Raw genomic sequence first — 19,809 nt, 5'->3', positions numbered from 1 at the left:
GGAAGGAAAAGGGTGGGGGAGGGGAAGGAAAAGGGTGGGGGAGGGGAAGGAAAAGGGTGGGGGAGGGGCTCCTTCCCAGTCAAAGACAAAATGTCCTTTTGGCTGAGCGGAGAAGTGACGTCATCGGGGCTCAGCCAATGGCGGGCGGCGGGGGTCCGCGCGCGCCCGTCCCCGCGGGGGGGGCCCGGGGCCGCGGGGATCGGCACCTGCGGGGGGGGAGCCCCGGGGACCCCGCATCCCCCGGGGCCGCTCCAGCCCAAGGGGACCCCGGGCCGCCACCCCCCACCGGGGGCCCGAAATAGTCCCGGGGGGGGTGGAGGGTGAGGGGAGGGGGCGGCTGGGAGAGGCACGAGTGGGGGGACACCATGGCGGGGCACGAGTGGGGGCATGTGGGCGTGGGGACACAGGGACACCAGGGGATGGACCTAGCCGGTGACATGTGGGGGGCAGGGGGACACGCAGGACATGGGCACGTGTGGGGATACCCAGAACGTGACATAGGGACACTTGCGGACATGTGGGGTACAGCGGGGCTGGGGGACACCTGGGGTACGGGGATGTACAGGACATGGGGACACCCAGGTTCGGAACATGAGTGGGGACACATGGGGTGGACGGGGATATGGGCACAGGGACAAAAAGGGCACCCAGGACACAGGGACACACGAGGCATGGACATATACACAACCACACAGGGACACATGGGGACACAGGGGGTACCCAGGGCACGGACACATACGTGACCACGCAGGGATGCATGAAGGCACACTGGGCACGACGACGCAAGAGACACAGTGGGCACTGGGACATGGAGACACTTGGGGACACACACGGCATTCGGACACAGAGGGCACAGCCAGGTATGGGCCACACAGGGATGTGCTGGGACACGCCAGGCGTGGTGCCACACGTGTCCGCCGCATGTCCCCGTGCTGGGGTGGGAGCTCACCGGGTGTCCTCTGGCTCCAACAGCGGGTCCAGGGTGCTGGGCTTCTGTTCCATTCACTGCAATTCCATCAAGGAGCGCTCAGCACCGACCGAGGGGGCTCCGGCGCCACGCGGGGGGCCACGGCTGGGGGGCCACGCCGCGCACCCCATGGTGCCCCTCAGTGCTCAGCACCGCGCAGCATCCCGGGCTGGATCCTGCGGGACAGGGGGGTCAGCCCAGACCAGCCGTGGGGGACACAGAGGGGACACCCAGGGAAGGGTGTGAAGCCATAAGGGACCCCCAGGAGCTGTGGCCACCGGGGAGGACTGGGTGTGAGCATGCAAGAAGGGAGGGAAGGAGGAGTATAAGGGCAGGAGAAAGAGGGGGAGCGGGGGCCTCACCTGGGCCACGCCCGGGGAGGCCAGCCCGGCCGCAACCTCCCCAGGCTCTAAGGGAGCAAATGGCGGCAGGGGGCGAATTCCAGGGCTTCAAACACCTCGGCCCCACGCACCTGAGCCGGGCCCGGGACCGCCCCAGAGCCCCGGCCCCGCCCGGCCCCGGGGCCCGCCCTGCCCGGCACGGGGGCGGCTCCATCGCTCGGGGCCCCGCCCCTCTCTCCCGGGCCGGACCCGCCCCGCGCACCGGGGCCGCTCCCGGGACCGGGGCTCCGGGTCCTGCCGGCGGCCGCTGCGGGTCCCGGGCGGCGCCGCCTCTTCCCCGGCGGGATTGGGGCTGGCATCGGGACCGGGAGGAGCCGCTCCGGGACGGGCGCTGGGGCCGAGCCCGGCGCTGCCGCTCCTGCTCCGGCCGGCTCTCCGCGGGGAGCCGGGGCTGTGCCAGCGCCCGGGCAGCCCCGGGATCCCGAGCCGGGCCCGACGCGCCGGGCCGGGCTCCGCTCAGCCCTGAGCCCCTCCCGGAGCCCGCCTTGGGCCCCACGACGCGGCCCCGGGCTCTGCCGCCAGCCCCGGACGCGGCGCTGAGTCGCTGCTCCCGAGCTCTGCGTGAGGCCGGGGAGCCCGGCTTCGGGCTGTGCCTAAGGCAGGACTCGGAGCTCAGAGACACAGACTCGCCCTAGCCCGAAAAGCCCGCTTTGAGCATCAAAACACAGCCCTTGTGCTTTAATTCAGGTCCAGCAAAATGCAGCACTTCAGTTTCTCTTTGTGAGCCCAAACACACAGGACTGGCTCTCTTCCTCAAGCCCTGAAAACAGGATTTAGTCACTGTTTCGGAGTCCCAGCACTGGCCGTACCAACCTGCTCTCAGGACTCTGTAGATAGAGAAATGCTGCTAGGAAGGATTTTCTTGCTATTTTCTAAGTCTGTGAGAGACTGCACAAAATCCCAGCCCCTCCCAAGCTGCAGCTCCTCACACCAAACCTCGGGGGAATCCCTGGTGCTTCCAACACCGCTGCAACCCCACCTGGAGCTGAGCTTCCAAGGTGTCTAATCCACATGCAAGCCTGGATAGTCCAAAACCTGCAGGAAAAGAGGAGGCAAAATGAAAAGGAAAGGGGGGGAAAAAACCCAGAGTTTTGGGTTTTCCCCGCGTTTGCAACAGGATTGAAGGGCAGGATAGAGAGGTAAAGAAGTACCAAAGGCTGCAGTATTTCAGGTGATTCCAAAGGGAGAACCCATTAGTTACAATAGCATTAGTAAAGGCAAACATCTCCTATTCCCTCATTTTAAGGGGTTCAGTTGAAGCAAACTCCCCTTTTTCAGCATTTTAAGGGTTTAAATCCACACTTCTACCCATGCCCTGGCATCAAATCTCTCACAAGGGAGCGAGCCCAGTACATATATAACCTAATGCTGCCCAAGAGTCCATTACTTTTCTTGTTCTTATTCATGACACTTATGGCCCTAACTAGAAGCCCCAGCGGGAGCTACACCATTTATACTACTACTATTCTTCTCTTGCCTACTTAGTTGCCTACAGCATACTACCCAGGAATGACTAATGAACAATTACACATGTTAACAAGGAATTACCCAACTCACCTGCCTATGCTGCTGAGACAAGAAGCTTCTTCTCTTACCTGTTATCTACTCTTTTGGCAGGTGTGGCTGTAGTAAAAAAAGAAGGCACCTACAGAGCCCCTTACTCCCCTGGAATTTAAGTCAGAGCAGCCAAACAGCTACAACTCCTCCCAGTGCTTTTATCCCTGATGGTAAAATTGCCTCCTCCCTTTTCCCGGGCATTGTGGGAACGAGAGGCGGGCCTGGCCAGGGGTATATTAACCCCAGTCCTGGGTAAAAGAGGCCCATTTCCTCTGTGGGGTTAGTTGGGGTAAGGGTGTCTTCTTATTTCTGTGAAGGGGGTCTTTTGGGTTTTCTCAGCTTTTTTTCAGCAGGTACTTTTGGTATCTGAAGTAATAGAGGCTTTGAAGACTCTGTGAAGAAGATAGCATTAAGTGCATGGTTCATGGCAACTTCCTGAAATTCCAGATTGTGTCAGGTACGATACTTCAGTTTTTTCAGCAGATTCATTTTGCTGCAAGAGGAAGCTACCCTGGGTCCAAGATGACATTGGAGATGGAGGCTTCTGATAGGTAAGCTAAGGACTGTAAGTATGAGTGGGAGTGGGAGCAGGGTCCCAGTTAGTAGCTGACTTGTTGGGATTTGGCTTGTATGCCACTCCACGGGTGCATTGATTTTGGTTTTCTTTGTCATAGCTGACTAAGATGCCAACCTGGTGATCACAGTGCCTTTGGAGAGGGCTGAGGTGGACTCCTTTTGCATCCAGTGTGGATTCACATTGTTGGTCACCTAAAAGCTAAGTTGGGGGCCAGGACCTAGAGATGGGATGATAGCAGGGTAGTGGGTTGGAAATTCCTGGGAGAGATGTAAAAATTAGTGTAGGGGAAAGGGATGCTCTCCAAGGGGCTTGTTAGGTAAGCTAAAGGGAGTAGCCCTACTTTTGATTGCAACTGTAGGGTGTGCAGCGCAGAGCAGTTCCAGTGTGTGTTGTCTCGTCCCGTGTGTGTTTTGTGTCTCTGGCATCCCTCGGATCAGATCTCTGTGCCTTTTATCCTTAAGGGGCTTATCATAAGCATTGGCCATCATCTCTAGCTTCTTGAACTTTCGTACTTCTTGGTAGGATGCCAATGTCACTTGTTCTTTTACCAGTGGGCTTGGCCGCATCTTGGAATCACATCTTGGAAGCATTGAGTCAGATGTCTTTTGAGGCCTTGTTCCTGGCTGTACTGCCATCCATCCTTTCCAGCCGTGAGCTGTAATGTCCTGGGGCTTGCAAGATTGTCAGGAGATGGGAGCATTCTAAATGTGGCATTGTCTCTCACAGCCATCTTGATCATTGTGACTGACAGTTCTTAGAACAGGTCACTGTTACAGTCTTTTCTTCTGCTCCTTAGAGCCTCCTTCATCCACCATTGCCACACCCTCGGTTGTCTCTTTTGGCGTCGTCTCTTCTTCTTGCCATCGTTCTTCTTGCCGAGAGCTTTTTTTATCATCCTTGTGTCCTACTGTTTGTAGTATAATGTGTTGAGTTTGTGTCTCACCTGGAATTGCTCTGCCCTGTAGAGTAGTCCTGAGGAGGGGTAGGTGGAGAAGAAAGGAGACTTTAGAGGGAACCTTTTGCTTTGCTTAGCCACTCGAGCCACGCCTCGCACAGAGTGACTGTGGCTAGTCTGTGTGGTGTTCAGTGCAGATGTGGGAGTGGTGCAGTGGTGTCTTGCAGTTTTATAGTAGTTTGTCCTAAGGCCCACTGTTGTGGGATCCTAGGCAGTTTGCTTTGAGGAATGAGAACTTGGGAAAGGCTAAGCTTTCCCTGTCTGGGTAACTTTGACAAATAATTCTTTTGCAGATGGCTAGGATGTAAACCTGGTATGAACAGAGGAGGCCAGAGGAGCACAGCAACGAGGTGGGTCGGTGCCTGAAGTCCAAGCTATGGCCTGACTTTGGGCTCTACGTTTACCTCACTGTTGGGACTTTCATTTTGAAGATGTGAAGTGCTTGAAGCAGCAGGGTATTGGCACTGGGGGGACCATGAGCTGGATGAGTATTGATTCCAGCACAGAACTGGATGTTACTGGAGTTGTTGTATTAGTGATGAAACTATAAGTAGCCTTTGATTTTTTGTGTTTTACAGGTGGTCTGCAGCATTCAAATTGCTACTCCAACATGAGAGACACCCTTCCAGACAGAGGTCACAGTCGAGCACTTTCAGGTGGAACCTACCTCGGCAATGCAGCACTTTTGGACACTACATCGGTATGTGCCTTTCCATTTTGTTTTGCCCCTTCTCCCTTGGGAAGGTTGGTCATCATTCAGCTTTTCAGGGGTGGTGTTTCATGGTGGTTATGTTGCAGGGCTGTTCTTTGTCCTTGTTTTTAGGAAGTAAACTTGGATATCAGCAGTCAAGGTCAAATGAGTGAGGTAAGCAGTGACCAGTGGACAAGACTAGTTATTGCTTGGGTGCCAAATTCTGGGGCAGCTCAAAGCATGCATTGTCTAAGCATCCATTTGTGTGTTTTAGGTGGCCCACTCGTATTATGCCTACAGGGGCTGAACCCCCTCATGGACCAGCTGATGGAGCCAGTTTATCACCCTTGAGCTGCCCCTGTGAGCCTTCCAGAACTATTACAGGACTCTGCGATGAAGCCTGTACCTTTTCTGTTTGAAGGTGCCATCTGGGCAGCCTTTGGCAATGGTTGAGGAGTTGCAGCGACTCGGGGAGGGAGGGAGGAGCGAGGGTCCACTCAAGTTTCAGCAATGCCCCATCACCTTGTCTCCTTTTAACCCAGGTATACCCTGTGACGGCAGCCTTGGAGTGCGGCCACGGTGTATGAGCCGAGGACCGGGGCGTTCTCAGGAGACGGTGAGTAATGGAATTGTTGGGTTTTGGCTGATGTGCTGCTGGGTTCAGGCACTGATGTTTGGTTTTCTTTCTTGTAGTAGACTAAGAGAGAACAGCTCACTGAGGGCAGGAACTCCCCAGAGGATGAGGCGGCCTTCTTTTGCACCTGATGAGGATTTGCATCCCTGGATATCTGAGAGCTAAGTCGAGGGCTACACCTCAGGGAGGGGGATGAGAGTGGTGTGCTGGGTCAGGACTTGGTGGGAGGGATTTTTGAATTAGCTCTGGAGATGGGGATGTCCACGAGAGGGCCCCTTAGGCCATGTAAAGGGAAAGTCTCACTTTTGATCACAATGCTGAGGTGTACAGGGCAGAGCAGTCCCGGTGTGTGTTGTGTCACTTGTCTATTGTGTGTTCTGTGTCTTTTGGGCATCTTGTGTCACATGTCTTCTGCCTTACCCCTTTGAGGGGCTTATCAGAAATGCTGGGCATCATCCTTAGCGTCTCCTTTGCATTCCTTGGCCCGACGCTGGTACCCTTGAACCTTTGACTTGCAAGCTTGGACATGCATCGGAATCGCATCTCTCTTTAGCAATATCAAGTCAGACACCTTTTACAGTCTTGTTCTGAGCTGTATTGACAGCTGTGCACCACAACGATCCATTATAACAGATTAGGACTTGTGAGAATGCGAGGATAGGTGGAGCATTCCAACCGTATGGTTCTCGGGCATCCATCTTTGCGGTTCTTGGCATAAGCCCTTCTGTTAGGGTCTTTTTCTGCCGGAGTTCTTTGAGCCTCATCGGCCTCATCTAGGTCATCTCATTGGTAATTCTTCTTGCTGAGAGTTTCCTCTCCTTGTTGCATCCCCTTGTTTGTCATCTCCTGTGTCACAGGTGTCTGTGTGTTTGGGCCGGGGCTGCTTTGCCTTGCTACATGGTCTGGGTGTAGGTGTAATAGGATAAGTCCTAGGGACTTGACATTTGTAATGTAGGGATTAGTTGGACTCAAGATGGTATTTCTAGATTGACACAAGATGTCTGGAGCTGGTAAATTCTCATGCAGTACTTTGACTTTTGTCATAACTTTCTTTCAGCTGCAGATGGATTGAACCTGTGACAGAGTGCCCCCATAGCAGGTGAGGTGGTTGCCACAGGAAGGTCAGTCACTGTTTGTCTTTGCAGGGCAAATGTAAATGGTGACTGTGTTACAGCTTTGTTCTTCATCTTTATTTGTAGGAAGTAATGCTGAATAGCAGTGGTCAAGGTCGATGGAGCGAGGTGAGCGGTGACTGGTGGACAGAATGAGTTGTTACTGCTTGGGTATCAGTTTCTGGTGCAGCTCTAAGCATCCGTTTTTGTTTGTGCATTTTAGGTGGTCCACTGGGAAGGTGTGCTGGCCCTGGGGATGCTGGAGGCCAGGTGCGTGCAAGCTTAAGGTATGGGTGTGGTGTACTTCAGTTGGAGCGGGGAGGCTGTGGTTTCAGTCTCTCAGCATGTTTTTCTGCTTTGCTTCTCTGCAGGTGCTGCTGCTGCTGCCCTAGGCATGCCAAGGGACAGAGGCGAGCAGGTGAGTTGGCATTTAGGTGGGGCGACTGATAGGTGAGAGGTACGTGGCAGCATGCGAAGCGTGTCCCTTTTCGCTTTGCAGGTATCGTCCGGGCCACCTCCGGAGTCGGATGAAGATTTGAGGTGAGCCTGGGCCAGCGGTGCAGAGGGAGCCTGCGCATTATTCTTCTGGAGGGCGATAGTCACAGTTTGTTTTGTTGTCTTAGGTACCACAAGTAGGTGCAGAGCCTAAGTTTGGAAACGGCCGGTAAGCGATGAGCCTCGGCAGTTATGAGGGAGAGGGGCGTTGTGCAAGGGGTCACTTCTGGGACGTGTCATCACAGTCTGAATTTTGTCATTGTTCTCTGTCTTTTGCAGCCGCCCAAGTGGACTGTGGGCCATGTATTGACGTCCACGGTGCTGAAGCAATGTTTTCTGTCGAGGATGGATTTCGTCTGCTGGTCTTCAGAGAGCTAAGTGTGGGGACTGTTGGTTGGGAGAAGGCAAAACACCTTTGGAATCACAGGAGGCAATTTGAAGTTAGCTGAGAGGAGAGGGCTGTATTGGGCCGGGCCCCTTGGAGGTTAAGGGAGTTTTTCTTCAGCATCACTCGAGCCTTTGCCGGGCCGGGCAGTTCCAACCCATCTCCATGTTCTCGTGAGCTTCGCATCACTGGATTTTGAGTCCTGATGTCATTGTCCGTCTTTTCACCCGAGGAGCCTGCCTTCGGGTCTGGCATGATTGCCATGGTCTAAATTTTGCCTACTCTTCAGTGTAGCCACACTCTTGAGCATAACACGTGGGCATCTTGCATCTTGGCCATTTGTCGGTCGGTCATGTTTTGAGATGTCACTTCAGCCTTTGGCGGCAGAATCCTTCTCTAGGGAACCCTTTGTATCACCTGGCAGTCGTTGCCTCCTTCTCTAGGCCTGCTGCACTTCTTGAGCATCCTCTTACCAGCTTTGGCACTAACTTCTCATAGGGAGTTTACATTTCACTGTCACATACTACTGCCGTAGAGCCTTCTTTCCTTCGGCATCGTGGGCCTCTGGCTCATCTTGCACTAGGAATCTTGGGTCCATCAGGTGAAACTGCTGGGCAGTTTCAATTTGTGTCTGTGATGTGGTTTGTGTCCGTTGTCTTCAGTGTCACAGGGCTTTGTGATGTCTCAGTTCTTTACAGGCATCGTTCTGGGCCATATCGGCAGCGGGAGTACTTGCATACTTTCCTGGATTGGGCTTATTCTGGCATCTTTATGGTTTTGCTTTTTGAGACCAGAAGTACACAAGATGTTCCTATCCATCTTCCTTCTCAGTTTTGGTAGTATCTTTTTTCATGTGCCATTCCCTTGGACTTCTATATGCAGTGTACTAGACCCTCCTCACTGCAGTAGTTCCATAGCTTCCGTCACCTCAAAGCATCCTGGTCTCAAGAATTTATCTTCTGAAGCGTTCTCTCAAGTCTTCGTGTCATCTTTGCTTATATTTGATGCACTGTGTGTCCATGTGCCACTTATGCTTGGAGCTGCCCTGCCCTGGCACATTCAGTCATGGCTCGTTTGAACAGTTTTAAAACTCTCCCTCTCTTGTCTGTGGGCTTTTGGGTAGAAAGCTTATGGGCCTGGTGTGGGGATAACTCCTAGCTGTCAGCTACTTGTAGACTGCCTCATGCTGTCTTGCAGGTCCCCGAGGCAGATTTTGATCCCTATGGTCACTGATGCTACCAATTTTCCCAGGATCTACTGTTCCACATCAAGGAGCAGCAGATGGAAGATGCTTTAACATCTTCTTTAGGGGGGGGTGTTTCTAGTAAGGGCTGCAGTCAGAGTGTAAGCTGAAGAAGGGGTGTCTGAGAGTGTGTCTGTCTGTGTGTGTGTTGACTGGCTCTAACCTTATGTGTGTGGTGTTTTTTGCCTTTCAGGTTGTTCAGTTCATTTTAAAATTTTGAATACAAAAAGCCCAGCTGGTCCTGCCCATGCTGTGGGGTTAGTCAGAGGGACACAGGGTTCCTCTTCTCCTCTCTGCTGGGATGAACTGCCTAGGGAATACCATTTCTGACAGCCCAGTCCTACTTGTGTCTTTTGGAAAAGGGCAGAGGTGAAGAGGCAACTGCCAGAGTTCCTTGGGGATGATGGAGTTGTGGTGTTTGGCTGTGCCCGGAGGGGCAGGTTGGGCATTATTTGTGTGTCTGAGGACTGGTTTGGGTGTTGGGGAGCCCAGGGAGCTGAGCTCTCAGTGCATTCCCAGCTCTCCCAGGGGTGGGAGCTGGTGCAGGGCTGGGTGACAGCCTCTGGTTGGGCTCGGGGCAGGCACTGGCCCCGGCACAGACACGGGGTGGTTTGGGGACGCTTGGGGAGCAATGGGAGGAAAATGAGGGATGGTGCTGGGCAGAGCGATCAGCCTGTGCTCGTGTCAGTGCAGCTGTGCAGGGCACTGGGATCTGGGTAAAACTCCAGCTCTCCTGGTGTTCAGGGATGCAAGGTCTGAGGGACTGGATTTACCTGGGGCTTTCCAGGAACAAGGGGAAATGTGGTGCCAGAGCTGTGCCCCATCAGGTTGTGTTTCCCTTTGGGGACAGGGAGTCTCTGGGCTGAGGTGAGATTGCTGTGTGAGTGGCAGGGAACAGGGAGCTCAGAATTGCAGGCACTGATGGAATAATTGTCTTAGGTCTATTTGGTTTGTGTTTGTGAAAACTGGGATTTGGGCTGGAGAGGTGCTCTTGGGAACAATGGATAGAGTACATTTGCTCTATGGATGTGTAAGGAAGGACAGGGAAGGGGAGTATTTATAAATTGTTATCAGTATTTCATGCAAATTTGGGGTGGAGCGTTGATGTAGGTGGGTGGGTTTGGCTTGGGCCTGTCAGGACTAACCACAAAGAATCCAACCAAGCCCCTGACCCCTCAAGGCATCTGTGAAACACTTCCACAGAAACCCAAGTCAGAAATCCAGTGATAATGGAGGTAAAATTATAGATAATTGCCTATGATCGGTGGGGAATTTCCTTTGGAATTATCAACCAAGGCAGAGCATATCTTTCAGCTCTTTTCCTGGTGTGCAGTTTCCTCTCTGGTTTAAATGAGTTTGTGTGCTCCTGTTAACAAGCAGTGTGTTTTCACCCTGAAATTTGGGGTGATAGTCTTTCTCTAGTGTTTTTCCCACAACTGACTCATCCTTTCCATGAATAGTCCATGTTGTTCTACACAGCTGCTTTGGCCCTGGGTCAGAGAGAGAGAAGGGAAATGACTTTTTAGGGCGTTGAAATTTCTCCAGGCAGGAGTGGGACGGTCTTGCCCCTCCCCAAAGCCCTGCAGGCGCATGGGAGTAGCTCAGTGCCGGCGCAGCTCTCTGAGCAATAACAACGCTTGGGAGGTTCGAGTGTTGATAACAACTCTCTTGTCTCTTGGTAGCAGTCCTAGGTGGAGGAGAGGAAAACAGGAACTTGTGTTATTCATGGAAAACCTTCTGCTGTTTCTTGTGCAGACTTTTAGATCTTTGTATGATTTACTATCCAGTGTCTGTAGGTAGAGAATGACTTATTTGAGGTAAAAATTGAGATAATCAGTAATGGATAGGTATGGAAAATGTTTGAAGTAAACTTGAGGTGACCTGTAGTGGAGAGCATGAAGATTTTGAAGTAAACTATAGCAATCAGTTGTGCACAGGTAGGGAAACTTCTGGGGGTAAAATACAAGGTCATCTCTAGGTGAGGGAATGAACACTTTTTGAGGTAAACTGAGTGAATCAGTTGTGGAAGTATTAGTAAATTCTGGGGCTGAAACTTGATGTAACCTCCATGGTAGAAAATAAATAAATGTTTTGAGGTAAAAAGGAAGTCATCAATGTTGGAGAGGCAGGGAGATTTTGAGAGTAAATTTGAGTCTGTAGTGCAGAGAATGAACATACTGAAGTTAAAGGGAGGTAGTAACTTGTAGACAGGGAAAAAATTTGGGGGTAAAGTCTGAGGTAATGTCTAGGAGAGACAACATTTTTGAGCTAAACTGAGGCAGTCACTAGGTGACAGGTTGGAAAAGTTTTGGGGGTAGAAATTAAAATGACCTGTTGGGCAGAGAATGGACATACGGAGGTGAAAATCAGGTAATAAGTAGTGGACAAGTAGCAATAATTTTGGAGGTGAAATCTGGGGGGATGTGTGGCAGGGAGAGCGTACATCGTGAGGTAAAGTGAGACAGTACTGGAAAGATAGTGAAATATTTCATAGTAAAACTTGATGAAATCTCCAGGGCAGAAAGAGAATATTTATAGGTCAAAAAGAGTAAATAGTTAGCGGGCAGGTAGGGAAAATACTGGGGGTAAAATCGGAGGTTATCTCTAGGGGAGAGAATGAACATACTGAGGTAAAAATCAGGCAATGAAGAGTGAATGTTAGGGAAATTTTGGGGGGTAAAACTGGAGATAATCTCCAGAGGTAGTGAATGAATACTTTCTTGTAAAAAAGAAGAAATCAGAAGTGGACAGACAGGGACAGCTCGGAAGGAAAATCTGAAGCAATCCCCAGGGAAGAGAATGAACATCATGAGGTAAACTGAGGCAGTCATTTGCAGAGACACAGTGAAAATTCTGGGGATAGACACTGAGACATTCTTGAGGATATAGAAAATTACTTTTTGGGGTAAAAATGAGGTGATGGGTAGGGCAAAGCTTGTGGGAAAAACTTGAAATAATCTGTAGGGCAGAGCATGAGCATTTTGATGGAAAAATGAGATATTTATTCTTTACTTCCTTTGGGCTAACTTAATCTCCACCCTTCCATGAGCAATTCCTTGGCTTCTCCTGGAGAAAACCCCATGGCAGAGGCAGTCTGCAAAGGAGCCCAGAGCTGTGCTTGGAGCAGAGAGTGCTGAGAGCTGCGGGTGCCTCTGCTGCCCCAGGCTGGCAATATCCCCATGGAACAGACTGGGCAAATAGGATTAGAGGGAGCACAGTCCCTTCAGGGAAGGGGTTTTCTCCTGTGCACATCAGGCACGGGGCAGGAAGGGAACTTTGGAAATCGGCTGCTTTCCCCCAGAAAGCATCACTCGCATCAAGAGCAAAGGTTGGTTTGGGTGTGAGCACTTGAAATAACTTGGAAAGAGAAGCAATCACCTTTTGCTGCTTCTTTCTTTCTTTCTTTCAGATGCTGGGATTGCCTCTGTGGACATGTGCTGAGCTCTCCCCGCAGGGAACTGTCAGCCCTGAATGCCTGTGCAATAACTGCAGCTGCCCAGGTAGGCACAGGAAACTATTCCACACATTAAATTGCCATGACCTGAGGCACTCCTGGAGAGAGTGTAGAGAGTTACAGCACTGATCCTGCTCCTTGCTTTCCCAGTAGTGCATGAACATGATTTCATCCTGATCCTGATCATTCCAAGGACAATAACCACTGAGGTGCCACTGACGATGCCACTTTTCTGACGGGCCTGGCCCAGAACTGTAGCCCGGCAGCATTCTGGGGGGGCAGTTCAGTTCCCCCTCCATTCCTAGACTCTGGGCCGTTCTAGGAGACATCTGATCCCTTTCCTAGGCTGCCACCACAGCCTAAGCTCCCACCCCCACTGGGCCGTGACGGCATCGGCGCACCCAAAGCCACCCGACGGCTCCGGCCCTGCCCATCAGGCCCGGCCAGGGGAGCTGAAATAAAGCCTGGAAATCTCAAGGGTAAACTGGCAGCACAACCACAACCCTCCCTCACTTGAGAGTAAAGAGGTGTCCCTGTATTTACACACATCCAGGAACAATACTCCTCTAGAGGAATCTTGGATTTACTTTTTTATCAGTTGAACTGGCACAGCTGCCACCTGATGCCATTAAATTCTCCATCCCCACAATCCCTGGTTACCCTTGGCTGTGGGGTTTTGCTGTCCCACAGTTAGGAGGGAGCTCTGGCCAGCCTGATTGCCCAAGAGCATTTGAAATCCTAATCCTCACTTCTTTGACTAATGAATCTCTTAAAAGCCACTCTGCATTGTGCAGAAAAGCGCCTTGGTCCCACTGGGAGCTGCACATCTATAACAGCTGTTCTCGGTTATTCCAAGTGAGTAAAATAATTATTAAGGAAAAGAGGAAACAGTTAAACCAAACAACTTTTGCCTGATGTTTTCATCAGGAATGAGTTGGGAGCTAAGCAGCAAGGCCCTCAGACAGGCACAGTGTCTGATATAAACTATATCTGTGCACACATAAAAAATGTTATATATAAATAGATATCTATGTGCCCTAATATATGACATATTTACATTACGGAGTTATGTAAGTCATAAATATCTGCCCTATCTATAACCACAATTTTTTTATCACAAACTACCTCTAATTTACCCCCCCACACCTGATTCTAGGAATGTAACATTTTTAGGGATCCTAAAATCAAACAGATGCAGGAAAATAAACCATGATTTTATCCCCTTAATTCCAAGATGTTTTCCTGGATGTGTACTGCTGGGTCTGTTTTTCTGTAAGATCTTGTGGCTTATCCCTGAAGTGCACTTGGCATTGTCAGGATCATGAAATCCATTTGGAATTTTACTGTCTCTGCAGTATCCAGTGAGGTGAGTTTTTCCAAAATTATTTCTCTCGGACCGAGCACATCTCCTCAAGTTCCTTCTCACTTTTTGCATCGTTGAAATGCAAAATGGGAAAAGATAAATGTGCAGCTCAACTGAAACAAGTAAAAAGCATCATTTCCCTTCTTTCTTGTTTTGTTCTTAGAGCCTGTTGGAGTGCTGGCCTGGATTTGGGAGGAGCCAAGTAGCCTGGAGCAGTGAGGTTTTTCCTGTCAGAAATCCATGCTGGGGATGTTTTCCCTGGCTGTCCCAAGGGGAAGGAACAGCTCTGGAGTTTTTGCAGCCACAGGCTGGGGATGCATCCCCTGAAAACCAGTTCAGGATCGTTCATCTGACTCTGTCCCTGACCTGTGGCTTCCAGGGAGCCTTCTGGTCTTCTGGATATTCCCAGGAGAGGATATTCCACCACCTGACTTTTAAGCCAGGAATTGCAAACCCAGTAAGTCAGTCACATTCTATGGGAGCTGCCCCAATGGTGGGATGGCAGAGGGCACAGCCCACGCTGCTGTTTGGGACATTCCCAGCTGGAACGGGAGCCAGCTGGGCATTTTGGAGCGCTGAGGCCACAAGGGCAGCCTTGAGTGGCATTCCCAGGCAATGCTGAGGCATCCCATGCCTGTGGCACGTGGCAACACATGCCTGATGTGGAGCAGAGAGAGGAAGGGAGAAATTCTGAGTTGATGGGAGGAATGGAATTGGGCTTTCCAGAATGGAATTGGTATAGGTGCTGATGGTATCATGGAATCATGGGGTGGCTTGGAAGGGACACAAAGACCCTCTGGGCTCTGTTTTCCCATCCCATGGCAAAGAACACATCCAAAACTGCCTCCTCACCCTCATGGAATGGCAATGGGTGTTGGGAGCTCTGGCAGGAGCACCTGGAGACCAGGTAAGAATAGCAGTGGGATTGTTTTGGCTGCTGCTGGATGTGGTTTTCTCTTTTCAGGATGTTCCTCTGATCGATGTTTTCACAGTAGCTTGCTAGGCCTCATTTGAGGATAATTCCAAGAATTTGGAAGTAGTTGGAAAAGAGTGAGGACAAAAGGTGAACCTGATCCATTTCTAGTAATTCTGAACTTCTCTTGCAGCACCATTCTGGGGGAAAGCTGGTTAAAGGATAAAGATGCAGAGGAACAAGTGTTGTCAACCCCCCTGCCTCCCTGACAGAGCAAAGCTTTCTGCAATCCCAGTAAATCTCTTGGAGAAACTGTGGGATCACAAGGTTTCCTAGGAAAGGAAAACTAAGGACAGAGATGAGGAAAGAGGCTTCCAATTAATAATGATTTGATGGAGGTAGGAATGATTCTTGTATGTTTGATGCACCCCTTTTTATTCCTGGGATAATTTTAAATGATTTCTTTAAAAACTCATTTTGATTTGGGAATTCAAATTAGAGAGGAAGCGATGCAAAATAAATGCAGGGAGAGATCACAGAATCATCCTGGAATGGCAGAATAGTTTGGGTGGGAAGGGACCTTAAGGATCACCTCATTCCATCCACAGGGTGCTCCAAGCCCCAGCCAGCCTGGCCTCAAACACTTCCAGGGATGGGGCAGCCACGATTTCCCTGGGTTTCCGAGCACAAGAGGAAATTTCCAGCAGGAAGTGAGGGGTTTCCTTTGCTCTGCCTGGCCCTAGCAGGGCTTTGGGAGGCAGAGGGTGTGGGAACAGGAGCTTTGTCCACTGCCTTGGGGGAGTCTCTGATGTCCCAAAACCCAGCCGAGCAAGTGGTTGTGGTTTAACATCCCGTTCAAAGGAGATGCCAGGCCAGGAACGGGAATGGACTGCAGAGCAGGGATGGTGCCCAGCAGAGGGGTGACCATCCAGGGGGTCCCAGCAGTCCATCCCTGCTGGCCAGGTTTGGGATGAGCAGGTTGGTGACTGTCCCTGTGCTTGCTCTGCAGGATGAGGAAGCCAGGCCTGCTGAGGAGGAAGATGAGGAGGTGTGGGAGGATGGAGACAGCGGCCACCAAAGGCTGCGGAAGGCACAGATCCAGGTAGGAGACGTTGCCTCCCGAGGAGAGGGACTTGTCTGTCCCATTGGAATTTGGGGCATGAGGCCAGTGGAACAAAGGGTTTGATTCCATTTTCTTACTTGGGTTTTCACGTGCCTTAAGAGAGCTTTGTGAAAATGTCATTATCCCTGATTGAATCTCTGAAAAACAGGGATTGAAGCTTTCAGAAGGGGCCCAACCCTGCCTGCACGTATCCAAGTGCAGCTCCAGCTCTTGCTTCCCTCTGGCAGAGGCAGCTTTAGGTGCAATATCCTGATGTTTCTGGGAGTGGGTTTTGGAATAAACCTACACACGGGCTGTCCATGGGTTGCTGCTATGGATTCTGTGAAAGGTGATCAGGAAAAGCAAGTTCAGAGTTACTCAGCGGATCCTCTGATTCCTGCCCATCTCATGGAGCTGGTCAGGGTGAAACTACTACTCCCATGCTTTTTATTTTCTCCTCTTAGTGCTGGTTTTTCCCCAGGTAAGTCAGTGTTGGAGCAGCCTTGTGGGTTTATCTGTAATGAGCAGTGGTTGTGTCTGCACACAGAGATAGCAGATCACAGCTGTAGTGTGCAAACGTTGGTGCTTTGTGCCTTAGTGCACACCCACATTTGTCAGCTGGCAGGGCTGATACGATGAGAAAACCTCGTACTCTTCAATAACCTGAGCACAGGCACTTCCTGAGTTGTTACATTTAACCAAAGCTCTGATAAAAAATACTACATTAATTTTTCTAATGGAGACCAGATTCCGCATGATCATAATTTACGTTTTGGGATACTCTTTGATTGACTCTGGTGGGAAGGGAGGTGAATCAGTATCGTGTACTTTAGGGAAAGATCTAGGGGAGAATTGAATTGTACTTCCTTGGAATTCACATCACCCCCCCTTACTCGGAGATGTTGATCTTGAGAACAACAAGCAGAGAACAGCCCAGGAAGGGCCGAACGTGAAAAAACCTCTTTGCTGTGTTCATCATTCTGTCTTAATCTTGGATTGTTTCCACCCTTCTCCTCCACCTGGAAGTCACAAGCATCCTGCAGTGGCAGGTACTCTGGGTTCTTCTGCCAGGAGTAGTCCAAGAACAGCTTTTGCTGGGAACAGCTCTGACCTTGCTGAAATCACTTCTGAAACCTCCCCTGACTCTTGCAGTGCCAGAATTTCATGGTGGCAGAGGTGAGGCAGGGACTGAGCCTGGTTCATTGTCCCCAGAGCTCGGGTAGTTTAGGACAGTCAGGCCAGTAAAGCCCCTGCTCAGGGCTGGGAACGAGATCCTGGCCAGCTTTCCCCTCTCTGCAGTCCTGCTGGGCTATGTCATGCCCTGGGGCCACTCTGCCATTGCTCAAATGGCCAAAATCCACTCATCCAGGAGGGGAAAAGGGAGGGAGGGCACAGGAATTCAGCTTAGGTGGTGAGGCCTGGAAAGTTTCAAGGCAACTAATTGATCTTTGGATTATTCCAGCAGAGCAGAGAACACGGTGCCATGGGCTCTGGCAGGGCTGTGCTCAGCTCTTTGTTCTCTCCCAGGTCCAAAAGTGTGACCAGTTCCAGCAGCAGCAGCGACAGCTCAGCCAGCGACTCCTCCTCTGGCAGCCAGGACTCCTCTACCTCCTCCGAGGACAGTGACAGTGAGGACAGCTCCTCCCCCTCCTCCAGCAGCTCTTCCTCCGACTTCGACTCGCATCCGAGCTCCTCCAGCAGCAGCAGCAGCGACAGCAGCTCTGAGGATGAGCCCCCAAAGAAGAAGAAATAGCTGGGGAGCTGCAGGACTGGTGTGGAGTGGGGGAGAAGCCCCTCCCAGGGGCTGGAGCACACGGCTGCCAAACATTCAATGGTCAACATTTCTACTGCTCACACTTTCCAAGTGTTTTGCCTAGTTGTTCCTAGGACATGGAAGGTATTAAATGGCTTCCTGAGACTTACTGAGAGAGTATTTTTGTGCTGTATCCTTTTATGGAAGATTTTACTTTTTTAGTTCCAAGAAAAATTCTAAAAAAATCTATCATCAGATTCGTTTCTATGAGCTGAAGTCCAGTAACCTGGATGTTTGCATGCTGGAAAGCAAAAGCTTTTTATTGCCGGTTATGCTGCGCATCGTGTGCTGTTCCTCTGTTAATGACACCTTCACCTCCATTGAGAAAATCCTCTCCAACTGGTAAAAGCAGAAGTTTTTCAGCGCTGCTGTGGAGCTGTGGCATTGTTGAAGCTGAATGCACAACGTGTCCCACACAGAGCCTCCCATCTCATTAGCTGGTGGCAAATGGATTCTGTGCTGCTGAGCTTGTGTTCCAATGGCTTTTCCTGATGCTTCCAGGTCCAGTCCTAAGTGCACCATGCAGTTGAGCTGTGTTGGTTTGTTCCTGATCAACGGAGTGCTTGTCCTGCCCGCAGGCTCTGGGCTTTTCACTGCCCTGTGGCCTTGGCTCGTGTATTGCAAGTGTCTGCTGAGACACAGAGTGTTGGTGTTGGGAAGCAGCAGCTCAGTGACTTGGGGCTGCTGCTGCTTTAGGAGTTTCATCTTTGTGCCTTTTTTTTTGTCAGTTCGGTGTGCCCCAGTGAGCCAAGGGCTGCCGTGGGTGTTCTGCAGAGCTCCAGCACAATATTGCCACGCAGCAAAAGCAGAGAAATAATAACAGCCACAACTGGGCACTGCTCTCACTGGATGCTCAGTAAAAAAGAGACTCCTTGAAATAAAGGGCTCAAAGCAAAGTGTTTCCCTTTGGCTGTGTGAAATGCAGGATTTCCGAGTGGCAGTCTGCAGAAATTCAGTCATTCTTTCTTTGTGGGAACTGCCCTGGAGAAGGAAGTGAGTGCAAAAGCCCCACAAGCCCTACAAACGCAGATGCAGACAGGCTCCAGCGCAGGGATTGCTGGATGCAGAGTGGGAATTCTTTGTTCTTCTGGTGCATTGAAGCAGTTGCCATTAGGATTTTATTTGGTGATGCAGTCTCCTGAATTTCTTCTTGTCGGAGTGCCCTTTGTGGGGAGGAGGCATCACTTGTGGAAGAATTCTCAAGTATCTTAGTTTAGGTAAAATACAGCAAGTAAAGTATTTTTTTTATAATTTTTATGGAAAAAGTAGTGCGTAGACTTCCTTTGGAATAAACTTAAACTTACTTAAATGTTTGGAAATCCCTATGTTCTGTGTGTGTGTGTGTCTGTGAGCACTCCTGTGTTTTACAGAACACACTGCAGAGTGTAAATAAAACTACCAGAAAGGTGTTTAAGTCTTGTGGACTGAATGTAGCATTTAATGGGAAAGTGAATAAATTATTAACCAGCAGTTGCTAAGTGGATGCTTCCTGCAAATATCCGAAATCTTTGTGGTGGTGTGTGCAGGTTGCAGCTGGCGTTGCCCTGGCATTGCCTCCCAGCGGGGCAGGATTGCGCCCCAGGAAGTTCTCCAGGCGGAAGTCCCTGGGTCTCCGGATTATTTTTTTTAAAAAGTTTAGTTTGTCTTGGCTTTTTCTTTTTTTTTCCTGCCCTTTCTGGTTCCTTTGTCTCTCCATGTTCTTATTTTACAGAGGATCCCCTCCCCAGCCCGGCCAGAGCCGCAGCCGCCTTCACGTGCTGCTGCCTCAGGCGCTGCTCCCGTGCTGGCTCAGGAATGTGATCAAAGCCCGGCTCAGCAGGAATTGTTGCGGGCCTGCTCTGTTTAATCGCTGCCGCTGCGAGCAAAGCTGCCCCTGCTCCTTGAGGGGAGCGCTCGCTGCAGCCCGGGAGGAAAAGAGCCGAGGAGAAGCTGCGCCCTTTGCAGGAGAAGCGCTGGGAGCAGAGGGGAGAGCGGGCAAAGGGAGCGAGAGCAGCGGGGCGGGCGGGGCGGCGTCAGCGGTGATCCCTCCGCGGTTGGGGGCCGCATCACAAATAGTCCCTCGGGCGGATCACTCCGCGGTTGGGGCCGCATCACAAATAGTCCCTCGGGCGGATCACTCCGCGGTTGGGGGACGCATCACCGGTGCT

At 51.0% G+C, this 19,809-nt stretch overlaps 1 protein-coding gene and 1 long non-coding RNA gene across 2 annotated transcripts; both read left to right on the top strand.

Moving 5' to 3' along the window:
- The first annotated feature begins 5,039 nt into the window (after window positions 1-5,039).
- Window positions 5,040-5,655, top strand: LOC138101041 (uncharacterized). The gene is made up of 3 exons (XR_011147005.1): window positions 5,040-5,157; window positions 5,281-5,322; window positions 5,423-5,655. It is a non-coding gene; the product is annotated as an uncharacterized lncRNA (long non-coding RNA).
- Window positions 5,656-15,688: 10,033 nt separating this feature from the next.
- On the top strand, window positions 15,689-19,657 carry LOC138101035 (zinc finger CCHC domain-containing protein 10-like). The gene is made up of 2 exons (XM_068998873.1): window positions 15,689-15,849; window positions 17,377-19,657. Exons 1-2 carry the CDS (start codon window positions 15,758-15,760, stop codon window positions 17,600-17,602), a joined length of 318 nt encoding a protein of 105 aa, XP_068854974.1. The 5' UTR covers window positions 15,689-15,757; the 3' UTR covers window positions 17,603-19,657.
- The last annotated feature ends 152 nt before the right edge of the window (window positions 19,658-19,809 follow it).

The sequence above is a fragment of the Aphelocoma coerulescens genome, unplaced genomic scaffold (genome assembly GCF_041296385.1).
Source record: "Aphelocoma coerulescens isolate FSJ_1873_10779 unplaced genomic scaffold, UR_Acoe_1.0 HiC_scaffold_184, whole genome shotgun sequence".
In the NCBI taxonomy this organism is placed as follows: domain Eukaryota; kingdom Metazoa; phylum Chordata; class Aves; order Passeriformes; family Corvidae; genus Aphelocoma; species Aphelocoma coerulescens.
The sequence above is the reverse complement of the archived record's forward strand: the minus strand, read 5'-3'. Positions and strand labels throughout refer to the sequence as shown.

Excerpts from the sequence above, each read along its gene's own strand:
- LOC138101035 (XM_068998873.1), top strand. The coding sequence starts at position 15,758 with ATGAGGAAGCCAGGCCTGCTGAGGAGGAAGATGAGGAGGTGTGGGAGG. Across the intron at positions 15,850-17,376 it reads TGCGGAAGGCACAGATCCAG|GTCCAAAAGTGTGACCAGTT; the intron begins GTAGGAGACGTT and ends GTTCTCTCCCAG.